We start from the raw sequence: 23,389 nt of genomic DNA, 5'->3' as shown, positions 1-23,389 counted from the left end.
ATATGTTTCAATCAAGTTGCCTCTTACTCTTCTAAACCCCAGCAGTTACAAGCCATGCCTGTCCAACCTTTCCTCATAAGCCAACCGCCCAATCCAAGTATTAGCTTAGTAAACCTTCTCTGAACTGCTTCCAAAGCATTTACATTTACTTCCTTAAATAAAGAGTACACAGTACTCCAGGTGTGTTAGTTGCTTAAGCGCATATTCCAAGGTCATCTGCAGTTTTTTCCACTGAAAGCCAGCAGCCTTCCACCAGTCATGCTGCAACCATTGGGCTAGCACTGTGCAGGAACACTAGGACAGGCAAAAGCACACGACACAAGGAATGGCACAAGTTGAATAGTTCAGTTTTGCATATATCATATGAACATATGAACTAGGAGCAGGAGTATGCCACTCTGCCCTTCAAGCCTGCTTTGCCATTCAATAAGATCATGACTGATCTGATTTTAACCTCAACTTCACATTCCTGCCTACCTCTGATAACCTTTCACTCCCTTGCTTACGAAGAATCCATCTACCTGTGCATTAAAGATATTCAAGATCTCTGCCTCAACCACCTTTTGAAGAAGAGAATTCCAAAGTCTCACAACCCTCTGAGAGATTTTTTCCTCATCTCTGCCTAAATGGGCAATCACTTATTTTGAAAGTGACCCGAGTTCTAGATTATCCCACAACAGAAAACATTCTTTCGAAATCAACCCTGTCAAGACCCCTCAGGATCTTATACGTTTCAATCAAGTTGCCTCCTACTCTTCTAAACTCCAGCAGATACAAGCCTAGCCTGGCCTGTCTTTCCTCATAAGACCACCCGCCCATTCCCGCTATTAATCTAGTAAGCCTTCTTTAATGCGTTTACATCTTTCCTTAAATAAGGAAACCAGTACTGTACAGTAGTCCAGATGTGGTCTCACTAATGCCCTGTATGACTAAAGCATAACTTCCCTATTCTTGTATACAATTCTCCTTACAATGAACGATAACATTCTTGCTAATTATTTGCTGCACCTGCATATTAACCTTTTGCGATTTATGCACAGGGACACTCAGATCCCTCTGCATCTCAGAGCTCTGCAATCTCTCACAGTTTAGATATTATGCCTCTTTTTTATTCTTCCTGCCAAAATGGACAATTTCACATTTTCCCACATTATACTCAATTTGCCAGATCTTTGCCCACTCACCTAACCTATCTATATCCATTTGTAGCCTCCCTATGTCCTCTTGGAAGTGTTGTTGGATAAAGTTATTCTGAAATGTTTTTAGTGGTGGCTTTTAGTCCAGGATTTTGGCCAAGATGCGCTGTGATGGTCTGGAGCAGATGGATTCAAATGAACAGAGGAGATGAATTCTGGAGCAATAGTGATGAGGGGTTGAGAGCTTGGGGGAAGTCTTGAGTATCTGTGCACCAACAGCTCATCTGGAACATTAGGGTCTAGGATGCCTGGTCCCTTCCTCTTCTGTTGCCCAGGCAGAAAGATCTGTGCCTTCATGACAGCCAGCTTGCGGAGGATGCAGCAGGCCACGACGGACATGAAGACATGCTCCTGCAATTATTGGAAGGCTCCCTCCAAGCGATCCAGGCAGTGGAATTGTTGTTTAAGGATGCTAGTGGTTTGATCCCAATGTCTGTGTCACTCTTATTTAAGGTGCACTGTTCATCAGTGGTTGGGTGGCAGCAGGGAGTCTTGAGCCAGGTTTAGAGCAGGTTATCCTTGTCACCAAGAAGCCTCGTCATGATGTCTCAAAAACAGCAGGCATGGCTGACTGGTGCAAGATGAATGCAAGATGAAGGAAAGACTTCTGCCAGGATAGTGGGCATTCATCAACAGGGTCTTCTGTGCATGATCACACACCAACTGCATGTTCATGGAGTGATAGCCTTTGTAGGTTTGGTGCATCTCACTGTTAATATGTGTGATCCAAAGCATCATAGGCTTGCAGCCAATGGTACTCTGCACCGTTGGAATCCTACTAGCCAGGCAAAGCCATTTGCCTGCTCCTCCAGCTGTTCTCTCATTAGAGGGAAAATGATGAATTCCCCTCTCCTCCCTATCTCCCTGATGTACGGTGAACTATGAAATATTGGGAATGTTACCTGATCCTGCCTGGAAGGATCCGCTTGTATAGAAACTGAGGGCCTCTGTGATCTTGACTTCCACTGGCAGCGACATCCTCTGAGTAGATGCAGGTCCAATTGAAGGAGATAGCAGGGTTCAGTCACCACCTCCTCGGTGAAATATAGCCACTTCTGATAATGCTCTTCGCTGAGGTTGAGGTAGGAGAAGTGCATTCTTAAGACCCTTCTATTGAGAGCCCTCATCCCCCTTTCCCAATGCACAGATTCCCCTTTCTGCTGCCCGTGCTCCATTTCCAAATCTTGCTGCAACCCAGGAAGGACTGCAAATATAACCCCATCAATGCAGGCCTTTCAATTCACCTGACCTCTTAGATTCAAGCATGACTTCCTTGTGAAACCAAAACCTTCAGTCAACTCCTCCAACAACACTCAGCATATTACTTACAGAAGGGAGATAGTTGTTGTAATTGCTGTGCTCACCTTTGTTCTTGTACAGTATCACAATCTTTGCATCACATATATCCTGGGCCACTGCCCCCTCCCTCCAGCAGGGACAGAGAAGTTTGTGCAGATGCTGCAGGAGTGCTGGTTTCCCATGCTTGATGAGTTCAGGCGGTGTGGCATCAGCACCTGGAGCTTTGCTCATGGCAAGCGAATCAATAGCTTTGCTAAGCTCCTTCACTGTTGGTTTGATATCCAGCTCTGCCATGACAGGCAGGTTTTCTGTGGTGTCCAGAGCCTCCTCGATGACAGTTTTCACCTTAGTGTACAACTCAAGATAGGGTTCCATCCATCTCTCCAGCTGTTTATTGCAGTCGGTGATGGCCTCCCCTGCCTTTGTTTTCAATGGAGCCATTTTCTTTGCTGGTGAAATTATTGCCTTTTTGATCCTTTCATAGATTCCCTACGTCGAAGGACATCTAGACAGTCTGGCCAAATTGCAACTAATAGCCATTGGCGCACCCCCCCTAGTAGTCTGTTGGACTTACTTTGAGCAGTCTTCTCTCTTGGATCTCTCTTGTAATTAATGAGAGTGGACTGCTTGGCTTCAATGACAGGTTCAATCACAGTGATGTTAGTCTCGAACCAATCAGCATTTTTCCACACTTCTCTCCCATATGTTGAGAGCGCGGTATTGTAGATGGTGCCTCGAAGCATGTTCCATTTCGCTTCAGCACTCTTAAATGGGAATGCCAGAAAGTGCCTATTCAATCAAGTCGAAGAACTGCTGGTTTTTATCTGGGTCAGCTGTATGGCTGACATTGGTATGAGGACGGCATTTCTGCCTTGAATGAAAAGATTCCAGTGTTGCATTCTAACCCTGGTGCACACCTGAAAGTCATCGGTATCACAGTCAGCGCTATGGTAGCTGTGTGTATTGAGAATGCTGTTCAGAGAGTCAGGTCTGGCTGATGATTAGATCCAGCTGATGCCAATACCCTGATCTTGAGTGTCTCCAGGACACCTTGTGGCATGGTTTGTTCTGAAAGAAAGTGTTAGTTACACAAAGCTCATGGTAGCAGCAAAGCTCAAGTAGATTCTGTCCATTCTCATTTATCTCTCCCAGGCCATGGTGTCCGAGGCAGGAGGGCCATGCCTCATGGTTCGCACCACTCTTGTGTTGAAACCCTCCCAGTTGGTAAAAATGTTCTGACTTAGGGATTCTGCTGGTAGCAGTGTCAAGCTCCGCATAAAACTGATCTTTTGTCTCTGTAGTAGCTCACAGCCTTGGAACATAGATATTAATGAAGTTAATTGGCCCTGTTTGAGTTGAAAGGTGGATGGAGAGAACACGTTCTGAACCATTTGTGGGGTGTTCGATCATCAAGAGTAGTGAGTTCCTTACAGTGAAGCTTACACCTTGTTCACTCTTCCCCTGCCAGATGAACGTGTAAAGTTTTTCTTTCAATGATCTGCTCTCGGCAAGCCTGGTCCCTTGTAGGGAAGCTACATCAATGTTCAGCCTGTCAAGTCATAGCTGCCTTGTGCATGTTATTGGCCAGCTGCAAGTTATCTGTCAATCCTGTGCACATAATCCTAACATTCCAGCTTGCCAATCAAACAATTTGCATCTTCTTTCATTTAGTTTCTTTTATTTGTTTGCCTGGTGCGATGGATTCTGCCCATGTGTTGAGCACAGAATCTAAGCTCCAAGCACTCACTAAAGCTGATGGATCGTGGTAGGTCAGCATCTTACCAGTCAGGGGCTGTCCAACTTGAGGTGGGCAGTGGCTGACATGTGGGTACGACGGTGTCTCCCCTGTCAAAGATAGCACCCGTTGCCTATGCCATTCAAGTTAGACTTATCACTTGTAACTGCTGTCTCCTGTGTTGTGTTAATGCTCTGTAGTGAAACTTGGGTGCCCCCTCCAGAGTGCAATTTATGGAGAGCTTGGGCTGCCCAAATGTCAAGGTCCCCTTCTCGAGTTCCCCAAATGAGCCCAAAGGAAAGCAGAGCACTGCATTTGGCACCAACTTGCTTGCAGGAGTTGCTGGAAAGATGACATATTTAAACATCAGTCTGCCTTTGGGCTCCACTCCAGATTTTTTGTCAGGATTTACTCCCTTAGCCTTCAACTCTCCTGAGATATCCACAAGGCAGATGAGCTCGCACCTATTGCTGGGAGTTTGCTTTGTGAACAACAGTGTGTGTTACCATGCCGCTGAACCTGCACACTGCATGTCTGTGGGCCAGAACTCTTCTGAGTTTCTCTAAAGCTTTAGCCTGGGGCCACAAGGGACCCAGCTTGCATGTGTTGCCATGACAAGGTACTGCTGAGGACTTGTCGACGGACAGGCTGTCATACTGACAAGGAGAGACTTACGCATTTAACTCTCTTTCTCACATTGCTTTGAGCCGATGGTATAGGTGGAAAATGAGAAGCAAACAGCACACAAAAGCGGAAAACATGTTAATTCTCTTCACCCACACCCTAACCATAATTTTAACTATAATTGATTACAATTTTTTTATGCAACAGATGTCATGCTGATCAGAGGTACAATTCTCGTAATCTCACTTTTTGTAAAAAGAAAATTTAAAATATGAAGAATTTATTTTGCAAATTAGTATTACCAAATGTTATAAATATTGTTTCATTTCTCACGCAATGGACTAAGCCTTAAGAAATGCATTAGCAACATGTGAACCTACAGGACCAGAAATATCTTTATCTATCTAAAATACAGGGTTCACTACCTCTATTTCTCACTAAATTCTCTCACCAAATATTTGTCCCAAGTCCCTCAAAATTGCTGATGCTATCTCCCTGAGCAGTCTACACTAAACATGCACAATGCTCTGCATGCAATAGTTCTATCTGATCCTTTCATTCTGTTTTCTTCTGTTGAGTTCATCCATCTCTCTCAATATCTGTTTCTGTTTCAATATATATTCCAAAGATTGTAAACCACTGACCAGTGCCATTTTAGTCCTAGAATTTGTTTTTAGTTTTAGCCTCTTGTCTTTTTATCTTATATTTGGTTTTATTTTAATTATGATCTTCATAAAAAGTTCAGTCATAATTTAAGTCTTAGTGATGAAAACGGATAAATTTAGCCAACCATTGGCAACTATGAGGTGTTCTTTTTATTGTTTTATTTCTGGCCTAAGATAAAATCTAATGAATTTATGATCATTCATGCCTAGAAAGGTCCCCCACTTATAAATGTTCTCAAAAATGCTGCTACTGAAATACTGGATTAAATATGGCACTTCATGTTCTTGTGAGAATGTTGAATGATGAGTAATCTTTTGGTTCCAGGAGCTGATCTTTTGCAAGATCCTATTCTTCATTACATTCCAGCTTAATCCAATTAAAATTTTTCCCAATTATTAACTTAACTTTTTCAAATTCATTTTCATGAAAAAATTTCACATCAACCGTCAATTATAAACGTTTGCTTTGTGACTCAGATTTTCACTGACTTGTGTTACAATCCTAGCTGATGTTAATACTGGACAAATCAGATCCCAGAGTGAAACCTGGCTTGATAGATCCTAACTTTTATTATTTATTTTAGAAACTGTGGCGATAAGTTACTGAAAATGTTCACAAGAATCTGCTGATGAACTTTTAAAACAAAGAATAAAACATTTATCAAATCAGAAAAATGAACTATATTACAACAGACAAAAAGGTTGGAAAGATCTCAATACAAACACAAGAAAATGATTCAAATATTCACTATTCCACCACCCCAACTATCTCTTTACAGATACATACAAATTTGGAAAGATAAAACCATTTCTGATATCTATCTTATACTCTAATATTCAGGTTATGTATGTAGTACATGTGAACCAACTGGCGAACTGTCATCAGACACACCGCACTCCAAAGTAAATGACAGATACAACAAAAGCAGATTCTAAAATTTTACGCTCCCCCCAGTGGGTTCTGAGGTAGGGGGGAGCATGAAGTTGCATGGACAGGATTCCCTCTGTGTTCTCGCCTGCCCTGACCTGGTAGCAATTTTGCGCTGGGGCGAGCAGGGTCACAGATGGGAAGTCTGCCCTTGCCACAATTAAGGCCCTTAATGGCTGCTTAAGGGCCTTTTCCTGTCCAGCCTCAATTTTTAGGCAGGTGGGTGGATGACAGCTCGTTGGGGGAAAACGCGAAAATAAAGTCAGTTAGATCTCGGGCGGGAAAGGTGAGGGGGAGGACTCCTCCATCAGAAGCCCCATTCTGACAGGAGGCGCACTCCCCTTGATGCCCAGTGACCGATGGACCTAACCTGCCCTCTCCCACCCACCTTATCCCCAAGACCCTGATAGCACACCTCGCAACACCCCCCCAGGCCTTTCCTATCCTCCCTGCCCTGGGACCCCTGCCACTTACCTGTCCTCCAGTTCCTGGACTCAGTGCCAGGCAGCTCACTCCAGTGCCTCTTCTGGCCACTGTGGTGCTGTGCCTGGAGGGACTGGAGAACTGCTGGCCAATCTGATTGACTGGCAGCTTTCCAAGGCAGAACTTTTTTTGTTATTAATTTACGGGACGTGGGCTTTGCTGGCTGGGCCAGCATCTATTTCCCATTCCTAGTTGCCCTTGAGAAGGTGATGGTGAGCTGCCTTCTTGAATCATCGCAGCCCGTGTGGTGTAGGTACACCCACAGTGCTGTTAGAAAGGGAATTCCTGTCAGTTGGGAGGGAGTTGCCCTGGGATCCTTCAACACCGACTCCAGACCCCATGAGGTCATGGTATCAGGTCAAACATGGGCAAGGAAATCTCCTGCTGATTATCACGTACTGCCCTCCCTCAGCTGATGAATCAGTGCTCCTCCATGTTGAACACCACTTGGAGGAAGCACTGAGGGTGGCAAGGGTGCAGGATGTACTCTGGGTGGGGGATTTCAATGTCCATCACCAAGAGTGGCTCGGTAGCACAACTACTGACCAAGCTGGCTGAGTCCTAAGGGACATAGCTGCAATACTGAGCCTGCGGCAGGTGGTGAGGGAACCAACAAGAGGGAAAAACATATTTGACCTCATTCTCACCAACCTGCCTGCCACAGATGCATCTGTCCATGACAGTATCGGTAGGAGTGACCACTGCACAGTCCTTGTGGAGATGAAGTCCCGCCTTCACACAGCTATGTCCTTTAGGATTTGGTCAGTAGAAGTGCTACTAAGCCACTCTTGGTGATGGACATTGAAGTGCCCCACCCAGAGTACATTCTGCACCCTTGCCATCCTCAATGCTACCTCCAAGTGGTGTTCAACATGGAGAATTCCAAAGAGTCAACCACATTTGGAGTCACATATAGGCCAGACCTGATAAGGATGGCAGATTCCTATCCCTGAAGGTTAGTGAACCAGATGGGTTTTTGCAACAATCAACAATGGTTTTATGGTCATCATTAGACTTTTATTGAATTTTTATTGAACTCAAATTCCACCAACTGCTGTGGTGGGATTTGAACCCAGGTCCCCAGAGCATTACCTTGGGTCTCTGGATTACAGGTCCAGTGACAATACCACTACGCCATCGCCTCCCTGAGTGTGGGAGTGGAGGTCCCATCTTATGTCAATCATTGCTCGTTAGAGCATAATATGGAATTGGGGCTCCTGGAGTCGGTGGGGATGTTCTCCGCCGACTCTTTGGATGGTGGGGATCGAGGCCCTGCCATCCTGGAAATTCAGGCTTATGGATTTCTCAACAACCCACCAGACGCTTGTCACACCGCGGGCACACCAGTCTCATTGAAACCCTGTCTTTCTCACGAGGGTTTCCAATCTCCACATTCTCGCCTTGGAATTCTCTCCAAAAGTCGATCCCACTCAGCTTCAACAAGAATCCACCTCCAGGCTTTCAGTCTCACCTTCTAAGATTCCTTTCCCCTGGACCTCCGCATACAATCAAGCTTCACCTTCCAAGCACAATTTCAGATCTTTGGCCGTGCCAAACAGAACACCACTGGTCCAAAGGGTACCTTGGCCCTTATGGCTCACAGCACAGGGTCACCAATGTTCGGCTGTCCCCTCGGATCTTCAAGACTTCTCTCAAATCCACTTTGCTTCAAGCCTGATCTTTGCAGCTCTTTCTTTAACTTGGAGTATTTTTCTCTGCTCCTTTCTCTCAACTTTAACTAAGAGGATCTGTTTCTGATCTCTGCCCTTGTCTCTTACCTGGGACTGTCTTCTCAGACCTCTTTCTGTCCCACTCCCTTGTTTGGAACCTTCTCCTTGGTTTGGGACCTTCTCCCTGTCCCCTCCCATTGTCCCTACACCTTCTCTGCAATAGCGCCCCTCTTCAGGTCACCTGACCTGCACTGTTTCACTCGAAACTTGAACAGTCTCGAACTGTTCACGTGTGAACAGTTCCCAGCCAGTGCATGCGCAGAAGTCCCACTGGGAACTGGAGTTCCTGAACTCCGAATCTGATTTAAACTTAAGATAAGTTATTTTTCCTTTTTTTTCATCAGATTTGACTCAAATCTCTGATCATTCAAGCTAAATTTCTTTTGATAACTTTCAGATCCCCCTTACTCAGTGATACTCACTCCTCTGTTATCTTTTTTAATGTTAAGCATTTTACATCCATTTGTATGTAAATTGTATGTATGAAACAATAAGAAATATCAAAAGTGGAGAAAGTAGGCAAAATGAGAGTTTAGGTAGACAGAGAGATTCTGAAAGAAGACTGCAAGTCAACATAAAAGGAAAAGGCAAGGGTTTTTATAACCACATGCAACTAGAGAATTGTCAAATAACATGTTGGGACCCATTAAGGATGAAAGGGGTTACCTGGTCTTTAAGAGTGAGGAAACAGTAGAGATGTTAAAGAAGTGGTTTGCATTCGTTTTTACAGAGGAGGTTGTAAATTGACAATAGCAGTAACTGGGAGGATGTGGAGAAGCTCCTAATAGGGATAATCCTTCAAAAGGAAAGTTAATTGGACTAAAAATGGAAATGTTTCCAGGCTCACAACGTGTGCATCTCAGAATAGCGAATGAGATTGGGCAGGAGATAGCAGAACCACTAAGTATAATATCCCAAAAATGGTTGGAAATGGGGCCCCTGTTGCCGTGTAAAAATCCAACACTATCACAAAAGGGAATGGAGTAAATGCTGACTGGTCTGCTTCTGTCACCCTATCTCCAACCTCCCTTTCCTCGCCAAAGTCTTTAATGTAATGTCACCTCCAAAATGCATGCCCGTCTTTTGTTACAACCATATGAGGAAGGGTGAGCTGGTTCCCCTCTATTCAACCTCCTTGGTTGATCACAGTAAAGGCTTAAGTTTCTTTTTTCATGAGGATATGCCTTTTTCAAATCAGAATGTGTTTAACTATTTAAGCTGTGAGCAATAAGGAGCCAATCATACAAGGTTGTTTTGAATCAAAGAAAGAATAAATTTATTAACTACTAAACCCGAGAAAAATAATAAAAAAGCAACGACAAGCATTCAGCCATCATGCAATCATTCGGGTGCATGCACACACACATACGTATCAGAAATAAGGGGAGTTAGGGTTCAATAGAAAAGTAAAAGAATATACAGTTAAGTGTCCTTTGATTGTCCTTGAGGTGTAAATTTTAAACGTTATGGCTGATTTAGGTTAGCTGGTGTCTTGGATGAGGTCAGATGTAGAAAATGTTGCAATTATCACGAGATCTCGGCTCGCGGGTAAGTTTCTGGTAGTACTGGCTTCTCAAACCACATATTGCAAAAGAGAGAGCAACCTCCAGCCTGTTTCCTCTGCTGAAGATTTTCTTGACACCGTCTATGTCACTTTAAGAACTTATGAACATAGGAGCAGGAGTAAGCTATTCGGCCCGTCGAGCCTGCTCCACCATTCGATTAGATCATGATTGATCATCTACCTCCACGCCATTTTCCTCCACTATCCCCGTATCCCTTGATGCTCAATGATTGAGCCTCCACAGCCTTCTGGGGTAGAGAATTCCAAAGATTCACCACCCTCTGAGTGAGGAAGTTCCTCCTCATCTCAGTCCTAAATGGCCTGCCCCTCATTCTGAGACTGCGCCCTCTGATTCTAAACTCACCAGATAGGGGAAATATCCTATCCATATCTACCCTGTCATGCCCTGTAAGAATTTTGTAAATTTCAATGAGAGCACCTCTTCAAAACTCTAGAGAATACAGGCCCAGTTTCCTCAATCCCTCCCCATAAGACAATCCTGCCATCCCAGGGATCGGTCTGATGAGTCTCCCTTGCACCCCCTCCATGGCAAGTATATCCTTCCTTAGATAAGAAGACCAAAATGGTACACAATACTCCAGGTGCAGTCTCGCTAAGGCTCTGTACAATTGCAGCAAGACATCTTTACTCCTGTACTCAAATCCCCTTGCAATGAAGGCCACCATATCATTTGTCTTCCTAATTGCTTGCTGCACCTGTATGCTAGCTTTTAGTGAGTCATGAACAAGGACACCCAGATCCCTTTGGACATTAACATTTCCCAACCTATCACCATTTAAGAAATATTCTGCCTTTCTGTTTTTTTCTACCAAAGTGGGTAACTTCATACTTAGTCACATTATATTCCATCTTCTATGTTCTTGCCCATTCACTTAGCCTGTCCATGTCCCCTTGAAGCCTCTTTGCATCCTCCTCGCAACTCACATTCCCACCTATCATCAGAAATATTTGGAAATATTACATTTGGGCCCCACATCCAAATCATTTATATAGATTGTGAACAGCTGTGGCCAAAGCACTGACCCTTGCAGTACCCACTAGTAGCAGCCTGCCATCCTGAGAATGACCTGTTTATTCCTACTCTTTGTTTCCTGTCTGTTAACCAACCCTCAGTCCATACCAGTATATTACCCCAAACCTATGTGCTCTAATTTTGTTTACTAAACTCCTGTGTGGGACCTTATCAAAAGCCTTCTGAAAATCTAAATACACCACAACAACTGGTTCTTCTTTCTCTATGTCACAGATGACCTCCTCAAAAAATTCCAGCTGGTTTGTCAAACATGATCTCCCTTTCATAAATCCATGTTGGTTCTGCCCAAACATATCATTATTTTCCAAGTGCCTAGTTCTCACATCCTTTATAATATATTCTGACATTTTTCCTACTATTGGACGTCAAACTAACAGGTCTGTAGTCCTCCATTTTCTCTCTCCCTCCCTTCTAAAGTAGTGGGGTTACATTTGCTACTTTCTAGTGTGCAGGAACCTTTCCAGAATTATAGGGCTAAGTTTTGACCTCGGCATACAGGCACACACACGAGCGTGAAATAGCTCGCGATGACTTCAGGCAAGTGCCCCGGTGTCATCGCGCACTCATGCAATGTTTTGGTGGAGGGGCATGCGCCTGAGTCAGCAGCGCACCAGCTGACAATTAAGGGGGCTGTTAAGCCCATTAATCAATTAATTAAATAGAAGTTTTCCCTACCCGTCCAACCTTACATGAAGGGACATGTTTTCCTTATTTGTTAAAACTTCATGTGGAAAATTTTCAGCTCCCTGAGGCAGCTCTGTGCCTTCGGGGGGGGGGAGTGCGAGCAGGATGAGTGCAAACTTCGCGCATGCGCGCGAGTGCGCATTTAATAATCTCCCTGAAGCACAGAGCTGCCTCAGGGAGATGAAGTGTTATTTAAAAAAAATACAGAAAATAAAAATGTAATGAAACATGTCCACAAACAGCAAGGGACCCAACACTGATCCCTGTGGAACCCCAATGGACACAGGCATCCAGTCGCAAAAATACACCTCGACCATCACCCTCTGCTTCCTGCCATTCAGCCAATTCTGGATCCAATTTGCCAAATTGCCTTGGATCCCATGGGCTCTTACCTTCATTATCAGTCTCCCATGTGGGACCTTACCAAACACCTTATGGAGTCCAAGTAGACTACAACAAATGCATTGCCCTCATCTACACGCCTGGTCAATTCTTCGAAAAATTCAATCAAATTGGTCAGACATGACCTCCCCTTAACAAAACCACCATGCTGACTGTCCTTGATTAATCCCTGCCTCTCCAAGTGTAGATTAATTCTGTCCCTCAGAACTACTTCCAATAGTTTCCCCACCACTGAGGTTAGGCTGACTGGCCTGTAGTTCCCTGGTTTATCCCTTCCTCCCTTCTTGAATAACGGTACCACACTGGCTGTCCTCCAGTCCTCTAGCACCTCTGTTGTGGCCAGAGAGTTATCGAAAATTATTGCCAGCGCCCCTGCTGTCTTCTCCCTTGCCTCACTCAACAGCCTGGGATATACTTCATCCGGGCCTGGAGATTTATCTACTTTTAAGCCTGCCAGACCACTTAGAACCACCTCCCTTTCTATGCCAATTTCTTTAATTATATCACAGTCCTTCTGCCTGATTTCCATACCCACGTCGTCCCTCTCACTTGTGAACACTGACACAAAGTGTTCACCCCAAGCATTTTTTTGCTACTTTGTCAGGGCCACTGAACCAGGCTTTAAGGGGTTCGCCCAGTATTGGTAGGAGCACTCGCATGCAGTCTCCTGGTTGAAAGGTTCGAGCTTTGACATGTTTGTCTGCCTGCTTTTCATAACTGCTTAAGTGTTCTCGAGCCATGTCACTGCCCCACGTAAATCGCTCAAGGAACATGGTTATGTAGTCTAATATGGAGACTCCCTACTTCTGTTTGAAAAATCTCTCTTTGATTAGTTTCAGAGGACCTCTCACTTGGTATCCATAAACCAATTGAAACAGAGTAAAACTGGTGGACTCACTGGGTGAGTCCCTGGGAACGAACAGAAGGAAGCCTAGTCCTTTATCCCAGTCATGGGGGTACTCTTCGCAGCTTGCCCTGTACATTGTTTTTAGAGTCAGGTGGTAACATTCTAGCACCCCCTGCGACTACAGGCGATACACTGAGGACTTCAGATGGACCACACCCAGGACTTCCTGGAATAATCAGGACATGAAGTTTGAGCCCTGATCCGACTGGATCTCGGTGGCCATTCTGTACTGGGTAAAGGATCGTGTTAACTCCTCCACCACTATTTTGGTAGATACGGTTCTCAGGGGAACGGCCTCCGACAAGCAGGTAGCCACATCCAAGATGGTAAGGATATACTGGTAGCCCCCTTTTGTTTTGGGCAGGAGACCCACACAGTCCACTCGCACCTTGCTGAATGGTTCCCCAAAAGCTAGCACCAAAAGCTAGCATGGGAATCATAAATGCAGGTTTTATTGTAGAGTGGGGTTTTCCCACAACCTGGCAGGTGTGGCAGTTCTGCAAAACTGCAAAACTACATCCTTCTGGAGACGTGGTCAGTAAAACTGCTGGCTGATGCGGGCTTGGGTTTTTTGTACACCAGCATGCCCAGCCATTGGGATTTCGTACGCTAGCCTTAATATTTCCCCATGGTACCACGGTGGCACAACTATCTGGTGGATCACTGTCCACTCCTCATTTGTGGGTTTCATCAGCTCCTCATTTTAATGTAGTAGCATTTGCCTCAACTTCAGTTTGGGCAGCCTGAGCTAACTTTTTAACAATGGGTTGGGTTGCTGAGCTGCAGTCAAGGGAGAGCTACTTAGTACCTTCTTAGGGTCTTCTAAACTCCCAAAAAAGTTCTCAGATAACCCGACAGTAGGGCCAGCTCTGAAGAAGAATCATACAGATTCAAAACGTTAATTCTGTTTCTCTCTCCACAAATGCTACCAGACCTGCTGAGTTTTTCCAACATTTTTTTATTTCCAACATGTTTTTATTTCAGATTTCTAGCATCCACAATATTTTACTTTTATTTTATATTACAGTAGGGTCATCAGTCTGCAGTGTCAGTTCAGCCTCCTCTGACAGAGTTTGTCTGGCCATTGACTGGGTTACCATACAGTCATGGAAAAAGCCAGGTACTTTCTCCTCCAGCTGTTCTATCTCCCTGACCTTGGTTGGCTTCTCTGAGACTGCTGGGGATGCTATCACCTTTGATCCTGCCAGGTCATTGTCAAGGAACAGGCTGACCCCGTCCACAGGCAAACTGGTCACCGGTCCAGACATAAGGTTGCACTCCAGGTACATCCGGTGTAAGGGGATGGGCATGTACCTTCCTTCAACACCCTTTACCCATATCTTGGAATTTATTGCACTCTGGTGGAAAGGCCATGCTTTTTCCCAGCAGTAGAGTTTGACTGACCTCAGTATCCCTCAGTATCACTATAGGCTTATGCTCCTTGCTCTGGGGAAATGTGGTCACTCTTTTTTATGATACAAAATCCTTGTAACTCTTAGGGATTTTTTAAAACTCACCCGCACTCACAGTAGTGCATCTACAGGGATTTGCTGCTGCAGTCAGAGCCATAGCCTGGTTTACTATGCTCTCTGTCTGGCTCCCATTTTCTGCGCGGGGTTTGTATGCCCCAATAAATCCCACAGATTTCTCCTGTAATCTCCAGCAATCAGCATGGAGGTGTCCTGCCTTGTGGCAGTTAAAACACACAGGCTTTTTGGCCTCACTCCTCTTCTCAGCACCATCCTTTCTGGCCTGAGGAGGGCTCCCTGTTTCCAACTGCCCCTTCTCTCCCATGGGTGCTCAGTTTCCTACCACTCTCCCACCGTCTATGCTTCTCAGTTGGTTGGGGGTGAAGGGTTTCCTTTGGGATGAGAGTTTGTGGACAAGCTCGTAATCATCATCCAGCGTTGCTGCCTGCCTGGCCCCTGTTAATTTCTGTTCCTCTATGTGAGTTCTTATCAGCAAAGATATGGAGGTTTTGAACTCCTCGAGGAGAATTATTTCACAAAAGTTATTGTAGGTGGCTTCAATTTTAAGTGCCTGTACCCACCATCAAAAGCAAACCACTTAAGCTGTTCAAATTCCAAGTACATCTAGTAAGGCCATTTCTTGAGGGTATGGAATTTCTGATGGTATGCCTCTGAGACTAACTGGCACACAATTAAAAATATCCCTTTTTGCTGCCTCACAGCTTGTTGCACTTTCCTCAGGCAAGAGGGAGTAAACCTCATGAGCTTTTCCTGTCAGCTTATTCTGCAACAGCAAGGACCAGAGTTCAGCTGGCCACTTTAACTGATAAATAAGACATCCTCCTCTTCTTCATCAAACTTGGGGTTTAAATGGGCAAACTCAAATCCCTCAGCCTCCAAGTCTGAGCTAGGGGTGGTTCCCTCACCAGGGGTGTCTTCAATGGGCACAATGGGATCCTCCCTTCTCAGTTTGAGCTGTTTTAATTTAAACTCCCTTCCCTTTCCTTTTTCTCTTTCCTGGAATTCTTTCGTCTCCTTCAGTTCCTCCCTCTCTCTCTCTTTTTCCCTTTCCTCAAATTCCAGTTCCAATTTCTGCTGCCCCAAACTTAATTTCTCTGTCGCCAATGTATCTGTTTCAGTGTCGTCAACCTCAGGATGTTTTGCCACCCATTTTAAAAATCCTGTTTTTCTAGCTTTCAGGCAGAACTCCACCTCTAAGTGTCTAGCTACACCTTTTAATTCTTCCAAGGACAATGCCCTCAATTTCTTGACAGTTGTCTCATCCTGTCCTAAGAAAGCATTGACATTGAATGTGGACATTTCAGCATTTTAGTATTACAGACTCAAGAAAGCCTTTTGCAGTTTTTAAATTGCTTTTGAAGGAACAATTTACTTTCCCACTCCAATTCCTTTGTCAGTCTGTGGGAACAAAACTGGACTCGAGTCCCCAATTTTGTTGTGACCTGGTGAGAAGGAGTGAACTGGTTCCCCTCTATTCAACCTCCTTGGTTGGTCACAATAAAGGTTTAAGTTTCTTTTTCACGAGGATATGCCTTTTCCAAATCAGAATGTATTTAACTATTTAAGCTGTGAGCAATAAGGAGCCAATCAAAGATGGTTTTCTTGAGTTAAAGAAAGGGCAAATTTATTAACCACTAAATCTGAGAAAAATAATAAAAATGCACGTCAAGCATTCGACCCTCATGCAATCATTTGGCCACGCCTGCCCCCACCTCCCCTCTCCCCCACCAGACATTGAGACACACACACACACACACACACACACACACACAGTATCAGAAATAAAGGAAATAAAAAAAGGTAAAAGAATATCAGTAAAAGGTCCTTAGATGGTCCTTGAGGTGTAGATTTTAAACACTGTGGCTGATTTGGGTTGGCTGGTTTATTGGATGCGGTCAGATGTAGAAGATGTTGCAATTATTACGAGATCTCGGTTTGCTAGTTGGTTTCTGGTAGATTTGGTTTCTTGTACTGGGCGACACTCTTATTCCAAAAGAGAGAGAGGAAGAGAGAGCAGTCTTCAGTCTGTTTCCTCTGCTGAAGACTTTCTTGACACCAGCTGTGTCACTTGCAATCTCTGTCACATGGCTGGATAGCCTTGCCTTGAAACACTTCACCCATTATATATTTTCAAGAGATTTTGGGTGTGTCTGTCTATGGCACCCATTGTTTCAATATCCAGTTCTTTGCATTTTAATGCCCCTTCTTTAAACAGTTATGAGTTTCGATGGGTGTCTGGATTATAGGAAATGTCTCTCTCTTCACACTCCCCTGAGTTTGGCTTGTTTATCTCTCAACTTCACTTTGGAATGTGGCCTTGCATTTTTAAGCAATTTACTCTGTCTCAGTTCAAATTGCAAAATTTCCAGTCAGCTGAAAGTTGAAAAATCATATTTCAAAAAAATAAAGGGGCATAGTCTTGTGAAACTTTCCTGAAACTCCATATCTAAATATCTCCAGTTAGATTTCTGCCCCTGCCACAGCACTGAAGGAACCAAAATCAGTCACAAATGCCATTCTATTTGACTATGGCTATGTTGACTAATTCTCTTCACCTTTCTTGACCTGACTGCAACCTCTCATGTGGTTGACCACATCATCCTGTTCCAATGCTTCTCCTCTGTTGTACAGATGAATGGGACTGGCCTTGCCTGGGCTTATGCTTATCTATCAATTTGTATCCAGAGAATCTGATGTCATGGCTTCTCTTCCCAACCAGTACCGTTATCTCAGGAGTTCCCCAAGGATCTATCCTTTGCCCCACCTATTTCCTGTCTGCATGCCGCCCTCAATGACATCACTCAAGGGCATGACATAAATTTCCACATGTATGCTGATCACATCCAGCTCTACTGCACTACCATCTCTCTCAACCTCTCCCAAGCCTTTCACTGCATCTGTGTTGACATCCAGCTCTGAACGAGATGGATCTTCCTCCAGATAAACATTGAGGAGACTGAAACAATTGCCAATGGGCCCTGCCATAAACCCTGTCATCTTGCTACCAATTCTATCTCCCTCCCTGGTCACTGTCATAGGCTGCTTTTAACCTTAGCATCTTTATTGACCCTTAGCTGAGCTTCTGACTGTATATCCTTTCTATTGCAGACTGCCTTAATCCATCCCTGTAACATTATCCACCTCTACTGCTGCCTCAGCTCATTTAGTCCTGAAACCCTCAACTATGCTTTTGTTACCTCCAGAATTAACTATTCCAATGCCCTTTTGATTGATCTCCCAGCTTCCTCCTGCCATAGATCAAAGTTCATCCAGAACTCTGATATCAGTAACCTAACTTCCAGTGAGTCCAGTTAATTCATCACCCCTGTGCTTGCAAACTTACATTGGTTCCCAGTTCATCAACGACTCATTTTAAAATTCTCATCCTAATGTTCACATCCCTCCATGGCATGCCTCTCCCCATCTTTGTAACCAGCTCAAATCTTATTGTGCTGCAAGAACTCTGGATTACTGCAACTATGACGTTTTGTGCATCCTCCACTCACTTCACTCCAACACCTGCCATGCCTTCAATTGATTAGGCTCTAAGTTCTTGAATTCTGTCCTCAAAATCTCTCTGATTCTTTTTTCTTCTTTGAGCTGCCGCTAAAACCTACTTTTTAGCCTCCTGTCCTAATATTTCTTAGGCTGTGCCAATTTTTGTCTGATTATGATCCTGTGAAGCACCTTAGGTCATTTTATTATGTTAAAGATACATCATAAATGCAAGTTGTTGTTAATTGTATGAATTTTCAGAAGGTATTTCCCCAGGTATCACCAAAGAGATTTGTTGCAAAAAAATAAAATATTAATAGAAAATTAAAAATAACCTTGTCAACTCATTTGGCCTCGCTATCCCAACATGTCAATCACAGCTAAAACATTCTCTGATCACTTCTATGTATCCCTCTCTACCCACTTCCCCTTCCCTCTCCCAATCTTAATTTCTCTGTGTTAGTCCTTTGGAAAAAACCCTCCTAATTCATTTACAACTAAACTTTAAAAATCCCAATTGTCTAGCCTGTTATGGATAGAGATGAGAGCAAACTGAAATCCTTGTTCCCTTCCCTTGTTGTCTGTAATCAGTGTGTTTTTGAAAAGGAAGATGTGTGTCTTTTTTACCCCCTAAGCGTGTGGTCAATTTGAAACCAGTAGTAAGCTTTTTTAGATTTAAATAAAGATTACTTATTCGCATGTTCATCCGAATGTTTAATGCTATTCACTTACCACTCACAGACACGCACACTTGAGGAAAAATACAATTAAAGAGAATAGGGCACTTTTACAAGTCATAAACGAAAGACTAGTTCATAATTCACGTGATTGGCTCATCTGGAAAAGAATACACATGTTGCAGGTTCGGTGAAGAATGCTTTATCACCCTGGAGGTAAGTCTAGGTGGATTCAATAGCTGAAGTTGTATATCAGGATTATTGCAGGATTCCCTTAAAAAGAGGGATTTTCAGCAGGTCACGAAGTTAGTTACTTGTACTTTTGTTACCAGTGGGTCAGTTTTCTGTACAGTTGGACTTGTAAAGGAACAAGCTTGGAGACCGTACAATGTTGCAGTCTCCAGGCCTTACTATAATAGATGTTGCTGCCCTTACTGCTGCTGTTGACTCCACAGCTGTTGTTTTGTGTTCTGCAGACACACATAAGGTTTTTTTTAAAAGAGTGATTGACATAGCTGCTTTACCATGTGGTCCTTTGCAGTTCCCTTTCAAATATATTAGTCACAACCTGGGTCTTTGTGTGCAGACATTTACCTTGGGGTCTGAGACAATCCCCATCAGTTGTGAAAAGACCCATTCAGGTCAGCAAATCTCCTCTGGATTGCTTCAGGATATTGATATTGACACTTCTTAGGTTCACTAGATTAATTCCAGAGATGCGGGGCTTGTCTTATGAGGAGAGATTGAGCAGTTTAGGCCTATACTCGCTAGAGTTTAGAAGGATGAGAGGAGATCTAATTGAGGTATATAAGATGCTAAAGGGGATAGACAAAGTAGACGTGGAGCAGATGTTTCCCCTTGTGGGGAATTCTAGAATGAGAGGCCATAGTTTTAGATTAAGGGGTGGTAGATTTAAATCAGATATGAGCAGAAATTACTTTTCTCAAAGGGTCATGAATCTGTGGAATTCACTACCTCAGAGTGCAGTGGATGCCGAGACGCTGAATAAATTTAAAGAGATAGACAGATTTTTAATTAGTAACGGCTTGAAAGATTATGGGGAGAGAGCGGGAAATTGGAGTTGAGGCCGAAATGAGATCAGCCATGATCGTATTGAATGGCGGGGCAGGCTCGAGGGGCTGAATTGCCTATTCCTGCTCCTAGTTCTTTCGTTCTTACATCCTTAGCTTGGAATGTGTCCTTTTAAGACAGTGTGGCAGTCTGAATCCACAGATTAAGTCAGGTGACTCTCGGCAACCATTTCTTGCAGCATTTTAATGTGCATTGTTAAAAGAAAAGTTAGTTCTAAAGGATTCCAAACTGATTACAGTTCACGTCGCAAAAGTTATAGATAGGACATGCCTTTACTGGGCATGACATAACCTTTGGCCTTTCTGCAGCTATCAATCTACTTTACACCATTTCTCACTCTCACCTTAACTATTACCCCGGTATGGCCCTCATCTCCCTTAAGTCCAAGAGACTCAAATTTAAATGAATACGGTGTCCAACTGGTTTAGCCATTTATTGCAAAATCTGGCTAGACCACATAAGGACATTGAGTTTTTCTCTTGTCTGCCAAAACTGCTTATATTCCAATAGAGTGATGTTGGGTTCTCCCCTGTTTTCTCCACCTTCACTGGTTGAAGAGTATTGGAATAAATGAACATGGAGGTGACAAACAACAGATGGGTTGAGATAGCAGCAGAAGCAGGCAATGTTATAGAAATGGAAGTAAGTGGTGTTTGAAGGTCTCCAACCAATATATTCATAAATTAATGATTTCACATAAACTGTGTAGTGCAGTTGTCTATATGTGATCATTTCAGCTCAGAGACAGAAGCGTTTTCTCCCTCTCACAGCTGCTGTGTCTCAAAATGAAATAAATTAGCCTCTTGTTCCTAAAGGCTTTTTGCATGCATAAGTAAATACAAATAAACATTTCATGAAAATTTCCCATGAGGAATTCCAGTATGATTGTATATGTCAAGAAACAAATATACCCTGAGTCATGTCCCTGCTAGCATCATATGTAACTTAATATTTAGATAATATGGAGATAATATGTGAAACTCTGTGTGAGTGAAACCATGCTACAAATATTACTTGGAGCCAAAAGACTAAATATTAACTTAAATGATTGTTGGTACAGTGAGATAGATGCTGGTTGCTCACTTTTGGTATGCAAGTTCAAGGGTTGTACATGACACACATTTGGCCCGTAGCACAAAACTGTCTCAGAAATGGTCAATGCTAAAATTGAGGCCCTGAATTAGAGAATATGCATTTTCTAGTACTATTAGCCCTTACCTTATAGCCCCTACCTTGGGGAGCATATCATTGTGTATTAAAATATATTAGCATTTCTGTAAATGTGATGGCACAAAACAATAAAACTGTGCCGAACAAAACATCTGAATTTATATTAGAAAAAAATTGAAAAATCCTGTAACATTCTTTATCTTGGTGTCAGTCCAAACACACTTGCCATCAGTAAGCACACAATTGCTAATTGTTGACTTTTTTTTATCTTCTCAAAATTAACATTGATAAAGAATATATAAATGTATTTTCCACTTGTAAGAGATAATGCAGAATAACATAATTACTAAATAGCAAAAATTCCAATTTCACCATCCTACACCTCAGATTACTAATTATCAGTCTGGTTTGCTAAAAGTGGGTCAGTTCATTAAATCTGGATATATTTGCAGGAAAATGCATGATAAAGTTGAGTCTGAAATGTAGACTTCCATGCAATAATATTAGATTAGATTGGTAATGTAATCGGTAGCTTGATTTCAGTTAAAACATTTGCCCTTGTTTAATTGCCAGAACGGGCTTTTCCTGTAATGCATAATGTCCAGTTTATTATTATAATTTGAAACTCAAATTTTAAATATTAAACAAATATAAATAAGACAAAAACTGGTATTTCTATTTCAACAACTTATCAGAGATGAAGTAAGAAATAACAATGTGCGTAATATTTTAAAGACCCAGCTTGCCAATCCATCTACTTTTATTTGAAGAGCACAGATGGCTTTGAACCCTGTATATCTCAACAGAAATCTGAACAAGATTGCACAACAGTATTATTTTAATTCAGAGTAAAAATAACCATACCTTTGTGCTGATCAAAAACAGGTGAAGAACTAAAATCCATTTTCTATTTCATCATTTAAAATTGGAGCGAGAAAATGTGATCTCCAGTGCTTCAAACAGAGAATCAGAGATTGCAGTAAATAGAATAACAGCTGTCGTCAAACAAAATGTTGGGGAATAAATCACTTTACGGCCACAGGTTATCAAGGAGAATAACAGTGCTGGTCTACACCTATCACTGAAACAAGTTGTTTTCTACAGACTGCTGCTGGAGAGCTATATCTGATGGGAACAGCTGAGCTTACTGAATAAATCCACATAGTATCTGGTCTGAAGAATATCCAGGTGCTCCTTCTAGTGATGCTGGTAAGACTGCTCACAATCAATTCGGCAGGATAAGAAAAAGTCACCAGTAATCTGCCACTTGAAAAAGATGCAGATGAAAGCAGCACCAGCAATATTTCCTTAAAAAAACAGAAGCATCTTATTGTGAACAAGGGCTTTCAAATCAAAACTGAGCATGTGCAAATTGGCAATGCACTTTGGGTACACAGAATATATATGCATTGAAATGCCAGGAAGGATGTTTATTTTATCAGCATTTTTATTACATGCTTCTTTAAAAGCTGGTGAAAAAAAAAACAGGTACTTATACGATTCCTGATGACATAGACAAGAGTGCTGCTCTCATCTGTTTGAGGAATAAGTGAAGTAATAAATAGAATGCTAAAAATGGCCTGTAATCTTGCAAGGATTGAGAAGTGTTCCTTTGTCACTGTATTGGAACCCTTTGCAATTCAGAAACACCTGTATTGCTGTTAGGGTATCTGCCTATAATAGTTTGGTAAATTGCTCTCTTTAAATTTCCAATGACCAGTATCATAAAGCAGAAACAGAAAAATATGCATAGTTACATTTAGTTACCAACATTCACGGAATAAATTTTTTAAAAACTTGTTAAAATGGAACACAAGTTACCACATCCTATAATTTATTTTATACATTCTCAAACCTCAGGCCAAGCCCATAGGCCTCAGATTACAGATAGTGACAGTCTGATTAGAAATGTAAAGAAAATATTTAATATCATTGTGCAGTTGTAGCATTTTTGATTTTCCTCAAACAACTTCTTTAATAATGGGTGGAATTTTCCCAGAATTGCGCTAAATGCAGTAGCTGGCAGGTAAAGTGGAGTCCTACCCGCTGAAGAAAATGGCGTGTTTTCACACCCTATCTTCCCAAGCTAGCCTCAATATATATTCACTCCCGCGAAACACGCCATTTCCATGGCGGGCAGGCTCTCATTCACTTGCTTGCCATCACCCCGCTGTTGCATCATGCCGGCCGCCAT

The 23,389-nt window shown here is 42.8% G+C and overlaps 1 protein-coding gene across 1 annotated transcript in view; it reads right to left on the bottom strand.

Moving 5' to 3' along the window:
- ankrd55 (ankyrin repeat domain 55) overlaps positions 1–22,125 on the bottom strand; it is a 108,320-nt gene extending 86,195 nt beyond the window's left edge. The window contains exon 1 of the mRNA XM_078549623.1: positions 22,060–22,125. Within this exon, the coding sequence (XP_078405749.1) occupies positions 22,060–22,099 (40 nt within the window). The 5' untranslated portion in view covers positions 22,100–22,125. The remainder of the gene's footprint in view (positions 1–22,059) is intronic.
- Positions 22,126–23,389: the final 1,264 nt, after the last annotated feature.

This window comes from Cetorhinus maximus, chromosome 1 (genome assembly GCF_964194155.1).
Source record: "Cetorhinus maximus chromosome 1, sCetMax3.hap1.1, whole genome shotgun sequence".
Lineage (NCBI taxonomy): Eukaryota > Metazoa > Chordata > Chondrichthyes > Lamniformes > Cetorhinidae > Cetorhinus > Cetorhinus maximus.
Note: the sequence above shows the minus strand (reverse complement) of the source record. Positions and strands in the feature narration are given on the sequence as shown.